The sequence below is a fragment of the Miniopterus natalensis genome, chromosome 6 (assembly GCF_054644295.1).
Source record: "Miniopterus natalensis isolate mMinNat1 chromosome 6, mMinNat1.hap1, whole genome shotgun sequence".
Taxonomy (NCBI): domain Eukaryota; kingdom Metazoa; phylum Chordata; class Mammalia; order Chiroptera; family Miniopteridae; genus Miniopterus; species Miniopterus natalensis.
Genome location: NC_142086.1, coordinates 86,658,907 through 86,676,122, shown reverse-complemented (window position 1 = coordinate 86,676,122; position 17,216 = coordinate 86,658,907). Strand labels below are relative to the sequence as shown.

The 17,216-nt window shown below is 52.3% G+C and overlaps 1 protein-coding gene across 1 annotated transcript in view; it reads left to right on the top strand.

Annotated features, from left to right (window-relative positions):
- Nucleotides 1-695: 695 nt before the first annotated feature.
- PRDM15 (PR/SET domain 15) overlaps nt 696-17,216 on the top strand; it is a 42,922-nt gene continuing 26,401 nt past the window's right edge. Inside the window, exons 1-7 of the mRNA XM_087818430.1 lie at nt 696-3,373; nt 4,680-4,737; nt 6,771-6,815; nt 7,349-7,442; nt 8,915-9,068; nt 11,875-12,127; nt 16,618-16,719. Coding sequence (XP_087674556.1) covers nt 6,779-6,815; nt 7,349-7,442; nt 8,915-9,068; nt 11,875-12,127; nt 16,618-16,719 — 640 coding nt within the window. The 5' untranslated portion in view covers nt 696-3,373; nt 4,680-4,737; nt 6,771-6,778. The remainder of the gene's footprint in view (nt 3,374-4,679; nt 4,738-6,770; nt 6,816-7,348; nt 7,443-8,914; nt 9,069-11,874; nt 12,128-16,617; nt 16,720-17,216) is intronic.

Sequence of the window (17,216 nt, the reverse complement as noted above, 5' to 3'; positions counted from 1 at the left end):
GGAGAGGGCGCTTTTTCTAAAGCTGCGCTTTCACAGCCATTCGTGTTAGTAGAATAAAATGATTTTAGATGGGGACAGGAGGAAACTGTGGGGGTGAAGGACCCCCACTGCTCTGTCCTGTTGAAGAGCCTTGCCCTGAGACGTGGCTTGAGTTGGCCAGGGCAGGTTTGGACCATGTAGGTCATGGAAGCCATGTCACTCAGGTGCCTGTTCTGCCCTCGAGTCCCACATCTGGGACAGCAGCTGTGGGAGCTGGAAGCTTGCTGAGGTTAGGCAGCTGCTGGCGGTGTCCGCGGTAGTGGCCGAGGCCCACTCTCCCATTTCCCACCTGTGATGATGCGCACAGAGGGACTCTGGGCTCCCCGCATCTCATGACCCTGGATGCCAGTGGGTCAGATGAAGTGGCTCTGGGAATTAGTCTCTAGGCGATGAAATGTTCCAGATACAGTCGGGCCGGCCGTGTCAGACTCCGATTCTGCCCTCGCAATGGGCTCACTGTGGCAGGATGTGGGCATAAACAAAGATAGCCTGGGGCTTTAACTATGGCAGTTGCAGCCACAGACAGACAGACAGAGACAGAGAGAAGGACCCAGATGAGACAGATGGCAGTGGTGCTTGTTGGGGGTGGTGGTGTAATAGAGGATTCGAGAAAATCCAGAAATAAAAACTCCTGGGGCAGGGAAGTCACTTGATTTGGCTGGAGCAAATGCGTCATATGTAATGTGCAATAAGATTAAAAAGAAAGGGAAGTCACAGTCAGTTCATAGAATTGTCAATGCCATATTCATGAGTTTAAACTTTGTTGGTTAATAAGCAATGAGGAGTGATTGCTGTATATGCCATTTTTTTATAATATGAAAGCTGGCTTTTGAACAATACATACATAGCACAGTAGTGATGGGGGATAGAGGATTGTGGGATGGAAATCTTTGAGAACCACTATTATATGAGGTCGTAATGATGAACTAGAATTAAAAATTTGCCTCTGTAGGCTGGAAAGGGGCTTAGAGTAGATATTCTAACCCTCTCCTTGTACAGAGGAGGAAACTGGGGCTCATGGAGGGGAAATAGCTAACTCAGGGTTTCACATCCAGTAAATGGCAGAGCCAAGCCCACTTCCTGGCCCCTGGTGCCCACCCTGTTATAACAGGACGAGCCCCTTCCCTTGTACTGATGACCCGGAGTCTGTGCTCTGGACCGTGGTTCTAGCACATTAATCATTGTGTGCAAGGGTGTTCTTGGCCCTGGTAAGTTCAGGAGCTGCTGGGCTAAACACATTCCCACAGATTTTTATCGCAGGACTTCTCAGGGCTTTTAACATGCCATTGTGGGTCAAAACTCCAGAATGGGAATTGCAGTGCGTCACAAACTTATTGGTCACAAAATTCCTCTCTACCCACCTACTGCCTCCACCCCAGCCCCCACAGAGTGTCTTTCAGAATAATTCTGCCGCACGTTCGTGAAAATCACTTTTTTTGTTTGCTTTTTTCCTTTCGTGACTTTTTTCCTTAATGCTTTTAATATTGTCATGAGGTCATGTGTCCAGTGGAAAATTTCCCTCTTGCTTAAAAAAGTGTCCCGAGCCTCTAGACCACTTGAGGTGTTGCTGATCCGAATTAGGATAGGCTCCAAGTGTAAAACACAGACTGGATTTCCAAGACTTAGTATGAAAAAATTATGAATGGTTTTTAATACAAGTTACATGTAGAAATGATAGTATTTGGGATATAGTCTGTTAAATAAAATGTTACCAAAATTGCATATGTGAATCCTAACAAGAATTTTTGTAGGTATAGACAAGATTGTTCTAAAATTTATGTGGAAGGACAAAGGAACCAGAATGGCTGAAAGAATTTTGAAAAAGAAGAGAGCAGGGGAACCTGTCTGCCCAGGTGTAAGGCTTCCTGTAACCTGATGGCAGCAGCCAAGACTGCGTTGATTGATCTCTGCCAAGTGTGCTGTTGGCAGAAGGATAGACACAGAGATCGATGGACCAGAAGCCAGAACCCAGAAATAGACCCACACAAATGTGACCATCGGGCTTTGGACAAAGGTGCAGAAGAAATTCAGTGGTGCTGACGCAGTTGGACATCTCAAAGCATAAAAATGAACTTGGCCCGCAACCTCACATCATGTATAAAAATTAACTCAAGTTGGATACTAGACTTAAACGTAAAATGCAAAACTATCACTCTTTTCTAAGAAATACAGGAAAAAAATCTTTGGGACTCAGGGCCTAGTGCAGGGGTCTTAGATGTGGCACCCAAAGCACGATCCACAAAAGGAAAAACTGCTAAGCTGGACTTCATCAACATTAATAACCTTTGTCCTGCAAAGGCCCTGTGAAGAGGGTGGAATGACAAGCTCTGAGCAGGGGGAAATATTTGGGAGCCACGTATTTGACAAAGGATCTAGACATATAAGGAACTTTCAAAATATAGCAGTGAAAAAACCAGACAGTCCAATAAAACACGGGCAAAAGACAAGACGAGACGACTTACTGCCGAGGATTTACAAATGGCACCTAAGAGCATGAAAAGATGTTCCACTCAGTATCCGGTAGGGAAGGAAATGCACGTTAAAACCCCAGCAAGAGACCACTATACACTTGTGAGAATGGCCAAAATAAAAACTAAACCGGGAAGGGGCAGATCCCGGATCTCTCCTACATCGCCAGCATGGCAGTTTCTTAAAAACTAAGCACATGTGTCAGGCCGTTGACTCGGCCCCGACTCCTGGTGACCCTATGAGTGAGTGACAGCCACAGTGTCCTTTCCCCAGTAGCTCCTGTGGACTCATGCCGTGGCTTTTGTGGATCAGTTCATCTCATATGTGGTCTTCCTCTTTCCCTGCTGCCTTCCATTTTTCCAGCACCTGCTTAAACATGGCCCAGAGATTGCACTCGTGGGCATTCGCCCCAGAGGAACGACCACTTACGTCCACAGAGAAACCTGTGCGCAGTTGTTTATAGAAGCTTTGTTTGTAGTAGAAATGGGAGAAACCCAAGTGTCCTTCATTGGATGAATGGTTCAGCCGTGTCATGGGATGTCATACAGCACTAACGAGGAACGAACTATTCATACATGCAGCCACCTGCGTGGATCTCAGGGGCATTATGCTGAGTTAAAAAAAACAAAAGCTAATCTTCAAAGGTCACACACAGTGTGATTCCACTTGTATGACATTCCTGAAATGAAAAGTGACAGAGATGGAGTCAGGGTTGGCAGGGGAACAGGAGGTGACTGTTCGCGGGGACACGTGATCGCGGTTTTCCAGCAGTGGGACAGTCCTGAACCTTGACTGCGGCGGTGTTTGCATGAGTCTACACCTGTGATAAAGTGACGTAGAACCACGTGCGTGCGCGTGTGCCAAGGTCAGTTTTCCTGGTTTTGATAGCGAGCTATTCTCAGTGCTGTAGTTACGTAAAGAGTTTTGATATTATACATAGTCATGTAAGATACAGGCCTTGGGGAAAACTGAAAGGTACATGGGACCTCTGCGCTGTTTTTGAACTTCCTGGGGCCTGAGTGCGAGGGTCTGTGCCGGGACCAGGGGCGGCTCCCTGATTCTCTCGGCTCACTGCTTGAATAGCAGCGAGAACTCCACATGGCTGGTGTCCTGGAAAAACATTGTGTTTTTACAGAAAACCTGTGCAAAACTTGCAACAGTCTGATGAGGTTTCTGGGCTTTCTGCCCTGTGGGTAGCAGTGAGGTGTCTTCCCACCTCAGTCCTGGATGGTGGACGTTCACAGCCTGGTGAGGAGCCAGCCCCTTACTCTCTGCCCCAGGTCTGGCTCCACCGTGCGGTTCCCTTGGCCCCTGGAGGGACGGCAGGGGCTTGTCCCTCTCATGCAGCTGCTTCCGCCCTCTGCAGGTGCCTCTGTGTTGAACCTGGGGGGGCCACCTGCTTGGTAACCACAGGGAAGCCTGCGCACTTTGTTTTAGATCTTTCTCCCTTTGTTGAATGTGTAGGGCTTCCTTGGGGAGCTGAACCCGAAGAAGTGGAAGGCGAGGACACGTTTCTTTGGCCAAATCTGGACCCTCCCAGCGGCCCCGCCCCCGGGCTGCGCCTCATCCTGCGGTGGTTCCTGGGAGGGGAGGGCTCATGCTTGTCCCCAAGTAAAGCAATCCTTTAGCACAGCCTGGTGGTGGTGGGTGTCCTGCGAATACCTGGGCAAGAGAGGGACTTAGCAGAGCTGATAAAATGTTCTCCGGGACGCCAGACACTTTCCTGAGAAGCTGCCCTTTCCTGTAAGAGCATTATTGGTTTGCAGGGTTTTTTGACTAGCACAGATTTTTCTGTTTAAACTTTCTTTCAAGTATGTGTAGCTGGGAACCCTTAAACAATCTGTGTCCAAGGGAGGGAAGGCCCGGGCCCTGTGAAAGCAAGGACAGGCCAGTGCAGCCCCCGCCCCACCCCCACCCCCCAGGCCACAGAGGAGAAGGACCTCAGCTCCAGGCCTGGCTTGCTTGGGGACAGGACAGGTGGGCTGCCAGCCGAGTCCTGGGCCATGGGTGGTGCCCAGGATGCTCTGTAAATATGGAGAAAGTGATATAAGCATTTAAGATCACTTTTTACTTGGAATACCTGAAGTTTCTCTTCCAGGTTTCACTGCTAATCTAGCCAAACTTTTTTTTTGAAACCCTCACTCAAGGATATTTTTTCTGTTGCTTTTCAGAGACTGGAAGACAAAGAGAGAAACATCCCCAGGGCCGGGGATCAAGCCTGCAACAGAGGTAGGTACGTGCCCTTGGCCGGAATCAAACCTGGGCCCTTCAGTCCGCAGCCGACACTCTAAGCACTGGGCCAAACTGGCTAAGGCTAATTTAGGCAAACTTTTTAACTTCCGGGCGTACATTGTACAAATGACGTATTTGAAACATTTCAAGCAACTCCTGATTATCTGGAGGTCCAGAGGGAGTCCAGTCAAATGCTCTCCGGGCCCTGCTGTGTATGGGTGATCTGTACAGGGTGGAGTGTTACCTGCAGAGTACAGGGGACCTGGAGGGTGGAAGCGGCGCCCAGCCTGTGCCGATGGGTCCTGCCTTGGGGCCTGCAGGCCCGGGGAGGGGAGAGACACTAGACAGCACGCACCTTGACGAGCACGGCAGGGAAAGCCGTGGTGACGGGAAATTGCAGGGTGCTTTCAGGAAGGGTTACCAGGGCCCTCATTTGGACAGGTGGGTCAGAAAACGCTCCCCAAACAAGTGACAATTAAACTGAGACAAGAAAAGTGAGCAGGCGTCAGCTGGGCCCGGCGGGGAGAGGCTGGAGGCGCAGCGTGTGGGAGGCCTGGGGCCGGGAAGGAGCTGGGGACAAAGTAAGCCGAGGGGGGCGGGCACAGGAGGCTGAGGAGCTCGGGTTGGCCCCAGGAACGGGAGCCATTAGGTTGAGGTTGGCGCACGTTCTGGAAGGACCCCGTGCCTGGAAAGCGGGCAGGCCGGCCAGGGGAGAGCGGGAGAGCGGGAGAGCCGCCTTCCCCGTGGGAGAGGGGCGCAGCCACCGTGCTGGGAGAGACCGGGGAAGAGCACACCCGGCTTATTTGTCTTTGGCATTTTAAGGGCAAGTTGGCCCTCCCGTCTCTCCGCAGGGTCCTTGTGTCACTGCCACAGCGAAGCTCTCTTCTCTGCTGTGGAAACGTGTTTGGCAAATCCGAGTTTCCATTTGGACTTTGCATTGTCTGCGTTTCATTCCTCAGGCTCCTGGGGAGAGGGCGGCTTGTGGGGTGGCCTTCAGGGAGTGCCAGCCTGCACTTTCCCACAAAGGGCACCCCTCAGAGGGCCCCGAGAAGTGGGAGGCAAGAGGGTTGCGCCCGGTTGGCTTATCTGGGGATGAAGGGCGTGGGAGAGAGCCACGTGCCCCAAGTGTCACTCCCCCGAACTGCACGAGGTGAGCACTTTTATTTCCATTTTATAGGTCAGGAATCTGAGGCTCTAGCATTAACATGTCCAGATCACCACGCAAATATCGTGGCCGGGGTAAGCTCAGCTGCCCGCCGTGGGGGTAGCTCTTGAGCTGCCCCTCACAGGATAATTGGGAAACGGAAGGGACCGGATCTGACAGGTTTTGTGGAGAGCAGGGCCGCTGTCCTCCAGGATGTCATGGTTGCTTCAGCCCCAGGAGAGCCGACTGCTTCCTGGGTGACAGGCCCAGTCGGCAGCACTAGGCTTGGTTGCCCTGGAGGAGTTGACAATCCAGTGAGGGAGGGAAAATAAACATGACAGTGTGAAAACTGGCTGTTTAAAAATGGTGATTGTTTATTTTACAAATGGAAACACAGCTAATATAAAAAGGTGAGGTGTGAATTCATGGAGACTTCCTAATAGAGACCATCCAAGTCAATTGCTTTTTTAAAAAACAACATTTTAGGTGAGAACACATTTCAAGGCCCCCAGCCCCATCCCACTATAAAGGGGACCCTGTTGCATGTTGCCTGAAAGCATAGGCATGAGGAAGCCTGTAGCAGGAATTATATATATATATTTAAATATATATATTTTTTATTGATTTTAGAGAGAGAGGAACGGAGAGGGAGAGAGAAACATCAGTGAGAGAGAAACATCGGTCAGTTGCCTCCTGCATGCCCCCTACTGGGGATTGAGCCCGAAACTCAGGCATGTGGCCTCCTGACCAGAAACTGAACCCACAGGCTTTTGGTTCAAGGGTCAGCGCTCAAGCACTGAGCCACACCGGCTGGGCAGCAGGAATTATCTTTCAGAATTGCTCTGTCAAAAAGTCTGTCATTAACACCGCTCTCGTGTCCTGACAGGTGCTGGGATGGCTGACGATGGCAGCGAGGAGATCATGTTCATCTGTGAGTGGCCCGGCCCGTCCTCCGAGCAGGCGGGAGTGGCACTGGCTGTGCGGGCAGAGCCACGGCCTTGCTTTGTCTTTGTAATGCAGAAGAGCTGTTTTTGTTTCAGTTGCAATGATTTTACTCGCTTTAAAAAACACGAGTTATTTCATGAGAAAGGCGTTGGGGGGGGGGGTAGTGTCACCTTTCTCAGACTCCCGGCAAAGGCTCTTCGCAGGGGGCGGCAGTTGACTCAGAAAAGTACAGCAAGTGATCCAAGGGTACAGAAAGTATTCACAATGCATTAGATTTATGGTAAACAGGCGAAATTGGTGACTGTTCATTTATTGTCACTTCCTGGGAAGGTCTTGTTTTTGGTCACCATAGAGGGGACTCTGTGCTGTGAAATGTGCCGCAGAGCTGGGTCTTTTCCTTGGGGGCTTGTCCTGTGTTTGCATTGTTTTGTTTGTGGGGAGCATAGTCGGTTACCCCCATCGGGCTTGGAGCCGAGCAACGTCCTCCTGCGGCCTCCCTGATGCCGTGTCTGTTTGCAGGGTGTGAAGACTGCAGCCAGTACCATGACTCCGAATGTCCTGAGCTGGGCCCAGTGGTCATGGTCAAGGACTCCTTTGTGTTAAGCAGGGCAAGGTGAGTGAGCGCCTCGAGCTGTGTTTATAGTTCTGCCTGCCCCACATGGTTGTCTGCATGTCGACCGTGGTGAGGGCCTTGTGGCCTCTTCGTCTGCAGAAAGGGAGGAACCGGCAGGAGGAGGGGGACAGACTTGTAGCCAGAAGGACCGTCCTCAGCTTCCAGAGGGCATCTGTGATTTCCATCCCCCTGTAAACCGAGCAGCCTGCTACCAGGAGCCGAGACCTGTGTCAGAGGCTTCAGAGGGAACGTCTGTGTCTAGCTCATGATTCTGAGCAGCCAGCTGGGACCCGGATGGCGCCGAGGAAGAACTGATGGGTTGGGTTGGTCTACGGGTTGAGGAGCGATGGCCGAGTTGTAGGTCTGCTTGCTCGGTTTCCCCGTGGCCTCAGTGTAGGCTTGCCATCCGACCGACAGATGCCACTATGGGCGAGGTGGGGTAGGGTGGCGGCAGCAGTGAGTGCAGATGACAAGGCAGAGCCACGGCAGCTTCTGGAAAAGCACCTGTAGGTCTCGTCACAAGGCTCAGTGGCTCTGCCATTCCATGTGTCCCTGTGGGGCCATGTCACCTGCTGGGCAGAGCAAGAGCTGAGTGGCTGCCGGTTCACAGCCCAGGCTGGCACGGGGTGGCTGCTTGAATTTGGATGAGGCGTTCTCGCTGTTGCCTCGTGAAGAGAACAGAGTAGCAGTGCCCCCTGTAAAACCATGGTGCTCATTATTCGTGACTTTGCGCCTGGTGCGTGGAGACACTGTAATTACCTCATCAGTGATATTTCTAGAAGCCTCCCAATTGCACGTCCAGCTTCTTTACGTATTTACTTTTTCTCACTGTGACTCACTTTCTCAAAACAGAGATTAATATTTTTGCCTAAAGTAGAGATTAGATCATCTCTCTCCCAAAACCTTCAGTGGCTGCCTCTTGCCCACAGAATTCCACCGAGAGCCCTCAGTCCCACAGTGGGACCCCCATAGTTGGGTTCCTCCGGCCCACTGATGCTGTGGCTGGTGCTGGAGTCCCAGCCCATGTGCCCTCTTCTCCAGCACCCATCCTTGACTCTCTAGTTTACTTAAAAAGGCCGCATCCTCTGTGAAACCCACCCACCGGTTCAGCCCAGCTGGGAGCCCCTTTCTGGCCTTTGGAATGCCGTGGCTCTTCCTGCCTTTCTCATGGAACTTTCCACGTGGGGCCTCGCCTTGGAGTTGCTGTGGTCCCCTCCCTGGCCTGCGTGCTTCTGTGGGCGAGAGCCATCTGCCCCCTCTCTGTGGGCCTGTTGTGCCCACGCCGGGAGTACATGCCTATCGGCTCCGTCTCGGGCGGGCAGGGATTGTAGGCCAGCCTTTAGTAAGTGGCCCTCGGGCATGTGCCCTGGGTGGTCGGTGAGAGCGGGCTTTTCATTTTTCTTAACCGCGCGTGTCCTGGTGAGTGGCTGTCCCAGCCAAGGCGCTCAGGGACTGCTTTGTTCCATTTCTAGGTCGTCCCTTCCTTCCAGCCTGGAGATCAGACGGCTGGGGGATGGAGCCGAGGGCGTGTTCGCTGTAACTCAGCTCGTCAGGCGGACACAGTTCGGTCCCTTTGAGTCGAGGAGAGTCGCCAAGTGGGAGAAGGAGTCTGCGTTTCCGCTGAAGGTAAGGCTGCTGCTGCCGAGGAGCCGGTGCTTCTGACTGTCCTCGTGTGAGTGAGGAGCCACGGCCACTGCGTCGCATGGTCACAGATGTCCCGGAAACGTCCTGCTTTCCAGCGAAGTGTTACTTTCCTCCCTTTAGTTAATTTTTATATCACAAGAGCATCCAAGTTAAGTTAGCGATTTGTAATTTCCAACTTCGCAAACACTAAAGAGGGGGTATGTAACACGTGGGCAGGCGGAGCCCCAAGTGCTGCCCTCACTTCCGCCCCGACCGAGGTGGGCGTTGCCGCCGTAGGAGGTGACAGTCTGTCATTTCTCACAGTAGTGGGTTGGACAGTTACTGTCACACCTGCGCAGAGCCAGGGTACTTTGTCAAGCTCTTTCACACAGCTCTTTTGTTGAGGCAGCGATCAGACACCAGTACAAAGTTTGGCAGCTCTTGCCCTGGCCGGTTGCTCAGTGGTTAGAGCGTCGGCCAGTGGACTGAAGGGTCCTGGGTTCAGTTCCAGCCAAGGGCAAGCACCTCGGTTGCAGCTTGTCCCCAGCCCTGGTTGGGGCACGTGCGGGAGGCAACCAATCAATGTGTCTCTCACATCGATGTTTCTCTCTCTCTCCCCCTTCCACTCTCTCTGAAGAGCAGTGGAAAAAAATATCGTCAGGTGAGAATTAAAAAAAAAAAGTTTGTCAGCTCTAAAAAGCCCATCAGACTAGGATAAGGCAGCTTTTATGTGAAATTGAGAAAAACAAAATGGAAGTTGCAGGCAAGGCTTAGAATCCTAAAAGTAAGACCCGTGAGAGCCCAGGAGGCCAGGGGCCATGGTGTGGTTCATGGGTGTGTCCCTGGGCCCAGCGTAGCACCAGCCCAGAGCCTGTGAGTAGATAAGTGAGGAGCAGGGGCTGGTCGGGCAGCAGCTACCCAGAGTCTCTTTTCTTACAGACCCTTAGCAGAGCTCCCGTTTCGGGGCAGAGATGAGATAGATAACCTCAGGTTTGGGGCAATGCTTGGAAAATTGAACTTACACGGCAGGTTTCAGCAAAGGGGGAAAAGGAAAGGTGCTTGATTTGTTTACAAGAAAAGAGAGAAAGGAAAGAAAGAAAGCCTGTTGGCTGCTGTCCTTCACAGGACCCGGCCACACAATACACACAGTCTCTGTGGGCCCGAGGCCCCTTTGAAAAAGTCCATTGTGCCCATCTTGGTTTCTTTCAGTGACTTGATCTGAAGGCCTGTGTCTGGCGTGAGCTGTTTTCAGGTGCTCAGCATTGAGCACCTGGGTTCCTGGAACAGCTTCATGCCCCTGGAGGGAGGGCAGAGGCCTGCTGGGTGCACACTCCATACCAGCCGGGGTCACGAGGTACCTGCTGGCGCGCTCGGCCCTCTCCCCTAGTTTCTGAGGGCTCGGCCCTCAGAGGGGGCCTCCAGTTCATTAGCAGTGGGGAGCCCCTACAGGAAAAGCTCAGGAGAGGGGAGAGATTTCTATGGTGAGGAAGTAACAATTGCTCAGAAAATAAGGGGCAAGAACCTTCTATGCTGTGTGGTTACTTTGAACTTCAAAATACTTAACTTTCTCCCCCTGCTCCCTGTCTGCATTTAACCCGTAAGGCCCAGTGCTGTATTACAGATGAGGGTGCCTCTTATAAAGATCGAGGGACTTTGCTAAATTCACTGAACACCCTGTAATAGAGCCAGAGAACTCAGGTGTCCTGATGCCCATCTGGACCATGAGTATAACCTAATTCCCAACTGGGCCACGTGTGGAACTCAGGTGTCCCAATGACACCTGGACCAGGTGTAGAATTCAGGTGTCCCAATTCCCAACTGGGCCATGCATAGAACTCAGGTGACTCGACTCCTGGACCAGGTATAGAGCCCAGATATCCCAATGACACCTGGATCATGAGTAGAACTCAAGCATCCCAACTTCTAACTGGGCCATGGGTAGAATTCAGGTGTCCCAATGACACCTGAAGCAGGTGTAGAGCTCAGGTGTCCCAATTCCCACCTGGGCCAGGAGTAGACCTCAAGCATTCTAATTCCCAATGAGGTCATATTCAGAACTCAGATACCTGGACAAGGTGTAGGGCTCAGAAGTCTCAGTGATACATGTACCAGGGGTAGAACTAAGGTGTCCTGATGCCACCTAGACCAAGAGTGGAAGTCACATGTTTTCATGCCCACTTGAAAACTGATTACAATTTGAATGTCCAGAAGTAGACCTTGAGGAGACCTCAGATGTCCCATTTCCCAGCTTGGTCATGCATGGAACTCAGGTCTCCTGAAAACTCTTGGCCTAGGAGATAACTCAGGTTATACTCAATATATTCAGTATACTTCTGGCCTACGAGTGTATCCCAGGTTTTCTTGTGTCACCTGGATCACTAGTAGAACTACCCACCTGGACCAAAGATTGAAATCAGGTATCCCAATTTCCAGCTGGGCCATGCATAGAACTCAAGTGTCCCAATGACACCTGGACCAGGTGTGTAGAGCTCGGGTGTTCCAGCTCCTACCTGGGCCAAGTGTAGAACTCAGGTCTCCCTGTGGCACCTGGATTTTTCACTGTATCTATTGCTTTTCTGTTGCCTGTGACCAGCTTGACCCTGTGTAAACCCTAAACACTACCGGCCTGGAGCCTGATTTGGCCTCCAGTGCAGCCCCGTCTAGACTGGTTGCTCATCTCCCCCTCCACCTCCCCCAGCACGCACACGTGCACACACACACGCACACATACACACACACACACACGCTGACACGTAGACTGGTGAGTAACCACACCCTCCGTGCCCCCTGGTGGGCGCGCTCCCCTCAGGTGTTCCAGAAAGACGGGCACCCCGTGTGCTTTGACACCTCCAATGAGGACGACTGCAACTGGATGATGCTGGTGCGGCCAGCAGTGGAGCCCGAGCACCAGAACCTGACGGCCTACCAGCACGGCAGTGACGTGTACTTCACCACCTCCAGGGACATCCCCCCTGGCACCGAGCTGCGCGTGTGGTACGCGGCCTTCTACGCCAAGAAGATGGACAAGCCCATGCTGAAGCAGGCCTGCGCCAGTGTCCACGGTACGTGGCGAGCCTTGCCTAGGGACCGAGGGCCCCTTGGCTGCACGCAGGAACCTGATGGTAGTGAGGAATCCTGCCTGGCGAGCTCGCTCTGCGTTGTGGGAATGGGGTGGTCTTGACCCCACATGGCTGCGTCTGTTGTTCTGCTTGTTAAATATCGGGCTGACGGGCAATTAAAAGAGCTCACCCCTGAGCCAGACACTCGCTGGTGGGAAGTTGCACCTCATAGCTCTGCTGCAGTAAATCCTGTACTTTGACACACCAGCTACATCTCAGCTCTGCCCTCAGGGCTTTCCACACAGTGACTCATCCTGTCCTCTGAGGTTGGGTATTGTCCCTGGTTTGGGGCAGAGGAAACCAACCACAGAGAGGGTGAAGAGCCTTCCTGGGTCACAGTGCAGGAAACGGAGGAATCTGGCTCCAGGGCTGGGCTATCCACCTTGCAGCCTCCTCCAGAATCGGGATGGGTGTGTGCGTGCACTTGTGTGTGCAGCATTCATGTGTGTGTGCACATTCAAAGAAAGACCTCATGAAAGTTATACATGGGATTGGCCCAAACCCAACGTTCGTATTGGAAAAGCAAATCAGAGTGCATGTCTGACAAACCAGGGTCCATGAAAAATAAATAAAAGTTGAGTGGCACAAAATAATAATAGCAAATAAATAAAATGCTGTCCTCAACGTAAAAAAAATCTTTCCTGCCTGCGGGTCTTGGTGGCACGGGTCCTCTCCACAGACCCTGTGATGTGGCTAACATGAGGTTTTTGACCTGTCAGAGCTGTGCTTGCACTTGCTCAGCCTGGTGCTGTGGGGAGACCTGGTCATTGCCTCGAAGACGATTGCTCTGACACACCAAGAGACAGGATTCAAGCAGGCACATGGCTCATTCCCCTTTTATAAACCCAGTGTGACACAAAACAGCCCTGGTGTGAGAGCCTTCAAATTTGGAAGGTCTGTCTGTCCTGTGTGTTCATGTGGTTGAGCTTTGGTGAGCTGCCCAGGTTACACACCCAGCAGTGTGTGAGGGGAGAAGTCTGTAGCACTCCCCAAAGGACAGTAGTGGTTTGTCTTTCAATCTGGAGCCAGAAGTCCGAGATCGAGGTGTCGGCAGGGCTGGTTCCTTCAGGAGGCTCTGGGGGAGAATCCTTCCCAGGCCTCTCTCCTGGTTTCTAGTGTTGCTGGCATCCCTTGGCTTTCCTTGGCTTTCCTTCGCTTGTAGCTGTATCACTCTGGTCCCTGCCTGTGTCTTCACAGATCCTCTCCCTGTGTCTCTGTTCTTTTCTTATAAGGACACCAGTCATTGGATTTGGGGCACCCTACTCCAGCCTGACCTCATCTTAGTTGCACGACAATTGTAGAGACCCCATCCAAAGCTTCCAGGCGGAGCTGAATGTCAGGGACCACTCTCCAACCATGCAGGCCGAGTGGGGCCAGTGGAGTGGGGAACCTCTGGGGATGTCCATGGGGAATGTCGGTGGGGAGCTGGATGGCCTGCACTCGGGTGGCAGCAGGAAGCTGAAGGAAGGTTGGCAGCAGGGGTGTGGAAAACCAATGACTTTTCGCCAGCTGGTCCTAGCCCCTCCCTGTAGGATTTGCTCCAACCAGCCCCTAGCCCCTGAGCGAAGCCCCGGAGGGAGGCACCCGCTGCATCGCCCACTGGGTCAGGCGTCACTTCCCAGCGTGCAGAGCCAGCTGCGGGCCGGGCTCCCCAGGCGCTGTCCAGATCACCGAGCTCTTTCTGACCCGGTTTTCTTACGTCCCCATCTCCTCATGGCACAGGCAGCTGACACCGTGTGTACCTGGGAGCAGCCCAGACAACACGTCGGGATTTGGGTTGTTAGAGGCTGACCTTGACATTTGTGTCCTATGTGATGGCACACCCCTCACGACTCTCAAGGTCAAGGCTGAAGCGGAGGCTGGTGCCACTTACCGGTTGCAGTTGTTCTGTTTGCTTTTACCGGCTGGAGAGCTCTTTAATCTGGAGCTGGTTTTTGAAAGAATAGATTTTAATGAAATTAACCTGGTCCTGTGTCATCCTAACTACTGTCATTCAGGATACAAGGGTGACTGGTTCCTCCTCTAGGCGTCTGAGAACGTGGGGCACTTAATAATTATGGCAGGACAGCCAGCATGCTCGCCCCAACCAGGGTTTTGAACTGGGAAAACAAGCGACTTAGGTACTCCAACATTTTAGAAATACTTTTTGTGGTTTTCTGTTTTGGGACAATGGCAAGCTAGTATTTCTTGGAAATGTAGTGAGAGTTATTCACTGTTACCTATTTGGTACGTTGGATTATTTCTTTTCTTGCTGAGATCGCTACCTGTCGAATGATCACTTAGCCTGGCAGTGCTGGCGACTCTTAGGCAGGCCTTTCTCCTGGGGCCCGACGTCCATCTCTGTGTGCTGGGGCCAGTTGGTAAAATAGTGACAAGCAGCCACCCCCGGTCCCCCTGCACCCCCACCCCCCACCCCAACCTCCTACCCAGCCCCTTCCCGAGTTCCCTCTGGCACATGCAGCTTCTGGAACCCGCTCCAGCCCTGCCCGCCTGAGTGCCAGGCCCAGCACAGGCTCAGTGCACCTGTTGAGTACCTCACCCGACTGAAGCTGTGCGCTGGGAGCCACCACTGCCTGGCGCTTACAAACCAGAGCAGGTACCTACCTGTGGAGAGAGGTCTAGAAGCACAGAAAGCTGACACTGGCCTGATTGTGGTTACCCACCTCTGACAGGGCGATGGCTCAATTCTCCTTCTCAGCGATTTTCCTTCTCAATTCCCCTCCCCATCCCGGCCTAGTGTGGACGATCCATGAGACCATCGGGGTGCAGTGGAAGGAAGGGGGCTCCCCCCTTGGCCCCCATGGGGGTGGGGCAGAGCACAGTGAATGGCCACCACCAGTGTGTTCTAGAAGAGTCGTGCTTGGGGCTGACGGACAAGGAGCAGTCTCCCCATGAATCATTCAGAGTCTTTCTTGGTGAGCATCGGAACCGTCAGGACTCCATCATCTAATTCTTCCTTCCAGCTTTGCTTCAAATGCATCTTTGTTGTAGAAATCAGCCAGTCCGCAGGTTGGGAGAGCCAGCCCCTACATACAGCTCCCTGCTTCCCAGTCCGCTCGCCCCGACCCTCTGCTCACTGTCTGTTCTTAGTATAACAAAACTTCCATATTGCGTTTCACCTGTCTTCCCTTCTTCTAATCTTACAAGGACTCAGAAAAGGCATGGAAGCCCTCGTAGCAACAGCTGACGTCTTTTTCTTCCATTCTTTGCAAGCTTATCACTAGTTTTTGGCACAGAAGGACCTGTTCTTTTCCCCGATACTGAGTACATGAGCAGCCTCAATTCTGGATGATTTATTTAAGGGCCCAGGAGTTGCTGTGCCAGTGGCCCACGAGTGTCAACATGAACTGCACAGTGACAGGAGTGGATGTGGTGGTGACGGCTCATGGCTCCGGGCCAGTCCTGACAGGCTGCCAGACGGGGTTAGAGAAACCAGGCTGGGCCAGAAGATTACGTCCCCAACATTTAGGTCCCACAAGAGCATCAGTCATTTTTTTAAAGGAGGTTGCAGTTCCCTGCTTCTCAGCCAGAGTCTCCCTCTGTCTTCCGTGGACCCTGGTAACCCTCTCCCTCCTTACACCCCTGAGGTTCTGCAATGAAGAAAGGCTAGAGGCACTGCCCTGGACAGCAGCCACCTACCCCGGTGGCTATTTAAATCTAAATTCAAATTAAGTGGAATTACAACTTCAGTTCCTCCGGGGCACTAGCACATGTGTCTCGGATAGTGCAGTCACGGAGTATTTCTGTCATTGTACAAAGTGGTGGACGGCACTGGGCTCAGGGCACACTGACTGGTTGTTTTGGGTCCCTTGCTGTTTAAGCCGATGAGAGACTGAGGAATTCAGTTTTGTTTGTAGGTTGTTTTTTTTAAAATTTTTATTTTTATAAATATGTCTTTATTGATTTCAGAGAGAGGAAGGGAGAGGGAAAGAGAGAAACATCAGTGATGAGAGAGTCATTGATCAGCTGCCTCCTGCCCCCCACCACTGGGGATCGAGCCCCCAACCCGGGCATGTGCCATGACTGGGAATCAGCTGCCATCTCTTGGATCCTAGGTCGACGCTCAACCGCTGAGCCATGCTGTCCAGGCTAGGATGCATTTTTTTCTTGAGGTTGTATGAAGAATGCACCTGGCCCCACTGGATTGGCTTCTTGGAGGAAGACATGTTTCTGTAACTGGAGACAGGCCCTGCATCAAGCTGCTGTGGCTTCAGCTCTTGGAGCTCAGTTTCCTCATCTGTCAAATGGGGACATTCGTGAGGACCGAGTGAGTCCATGTGTGTAAAACTCAGAGAACAGAATGGTGCCTGGACCATTGAATGCTCATGAGCAATAGTTGTCATTGTCACCTGTGAGGACAGGTGCATTCTCTGCTGGGCTGGGCCTTCATGGACAGATGAATGGCTGTGAGTCACCTTGTGTCTCTTTTGAAGCGGCAGGCACCCCGGAAAACAGCACCCCGGTGGAATCAGAGCCGAGCCAGTGGGTGTGCAAAGTGTGTTCTGCCACCTTCCTGGAGCTGCAGCTCCTGAACGGTAAGAGGGACAGGGGTGGGGAGCCGGTTGTTGAGTTTTTTTTTAATTAAAAAATTTTTTAATTTAAATTTTATTATTTTTTAATGCTCACCCAAGGACACATTTCTAATTGCTTTTACAGCTAGAGGAGGAAGAGAGAGAAGGGAGGGAAGAGAGAGAGGGAGGGAGGAAGAAGGAGAGAGAGAGAAACAGATGTGAGAGAGAAAATAGATGAGCTGCCTCCTGCACGCACCCTCACCGGGGATCTCACCAGCAGCCTGGTGGGAATCAAACCCGCGACCTTTTGGTGTATTGGACGACCCTCCAACCAACTGAGCCACACCGCCCAGGGCGAGTTAGGTTTTGTTGAGCTCCCTGTGATTTGGGCCCCACGTGCACACCATCCCTGTTGGACAGCAAAAGGCGTGGCCGTCCAGCCGCTCCCCGGGTTCATGCGAGCAGCTCCAGACCTGCGTGCATGTGACACAGGCCCCCCAGCGCCTCCCTCAGCTCATGCT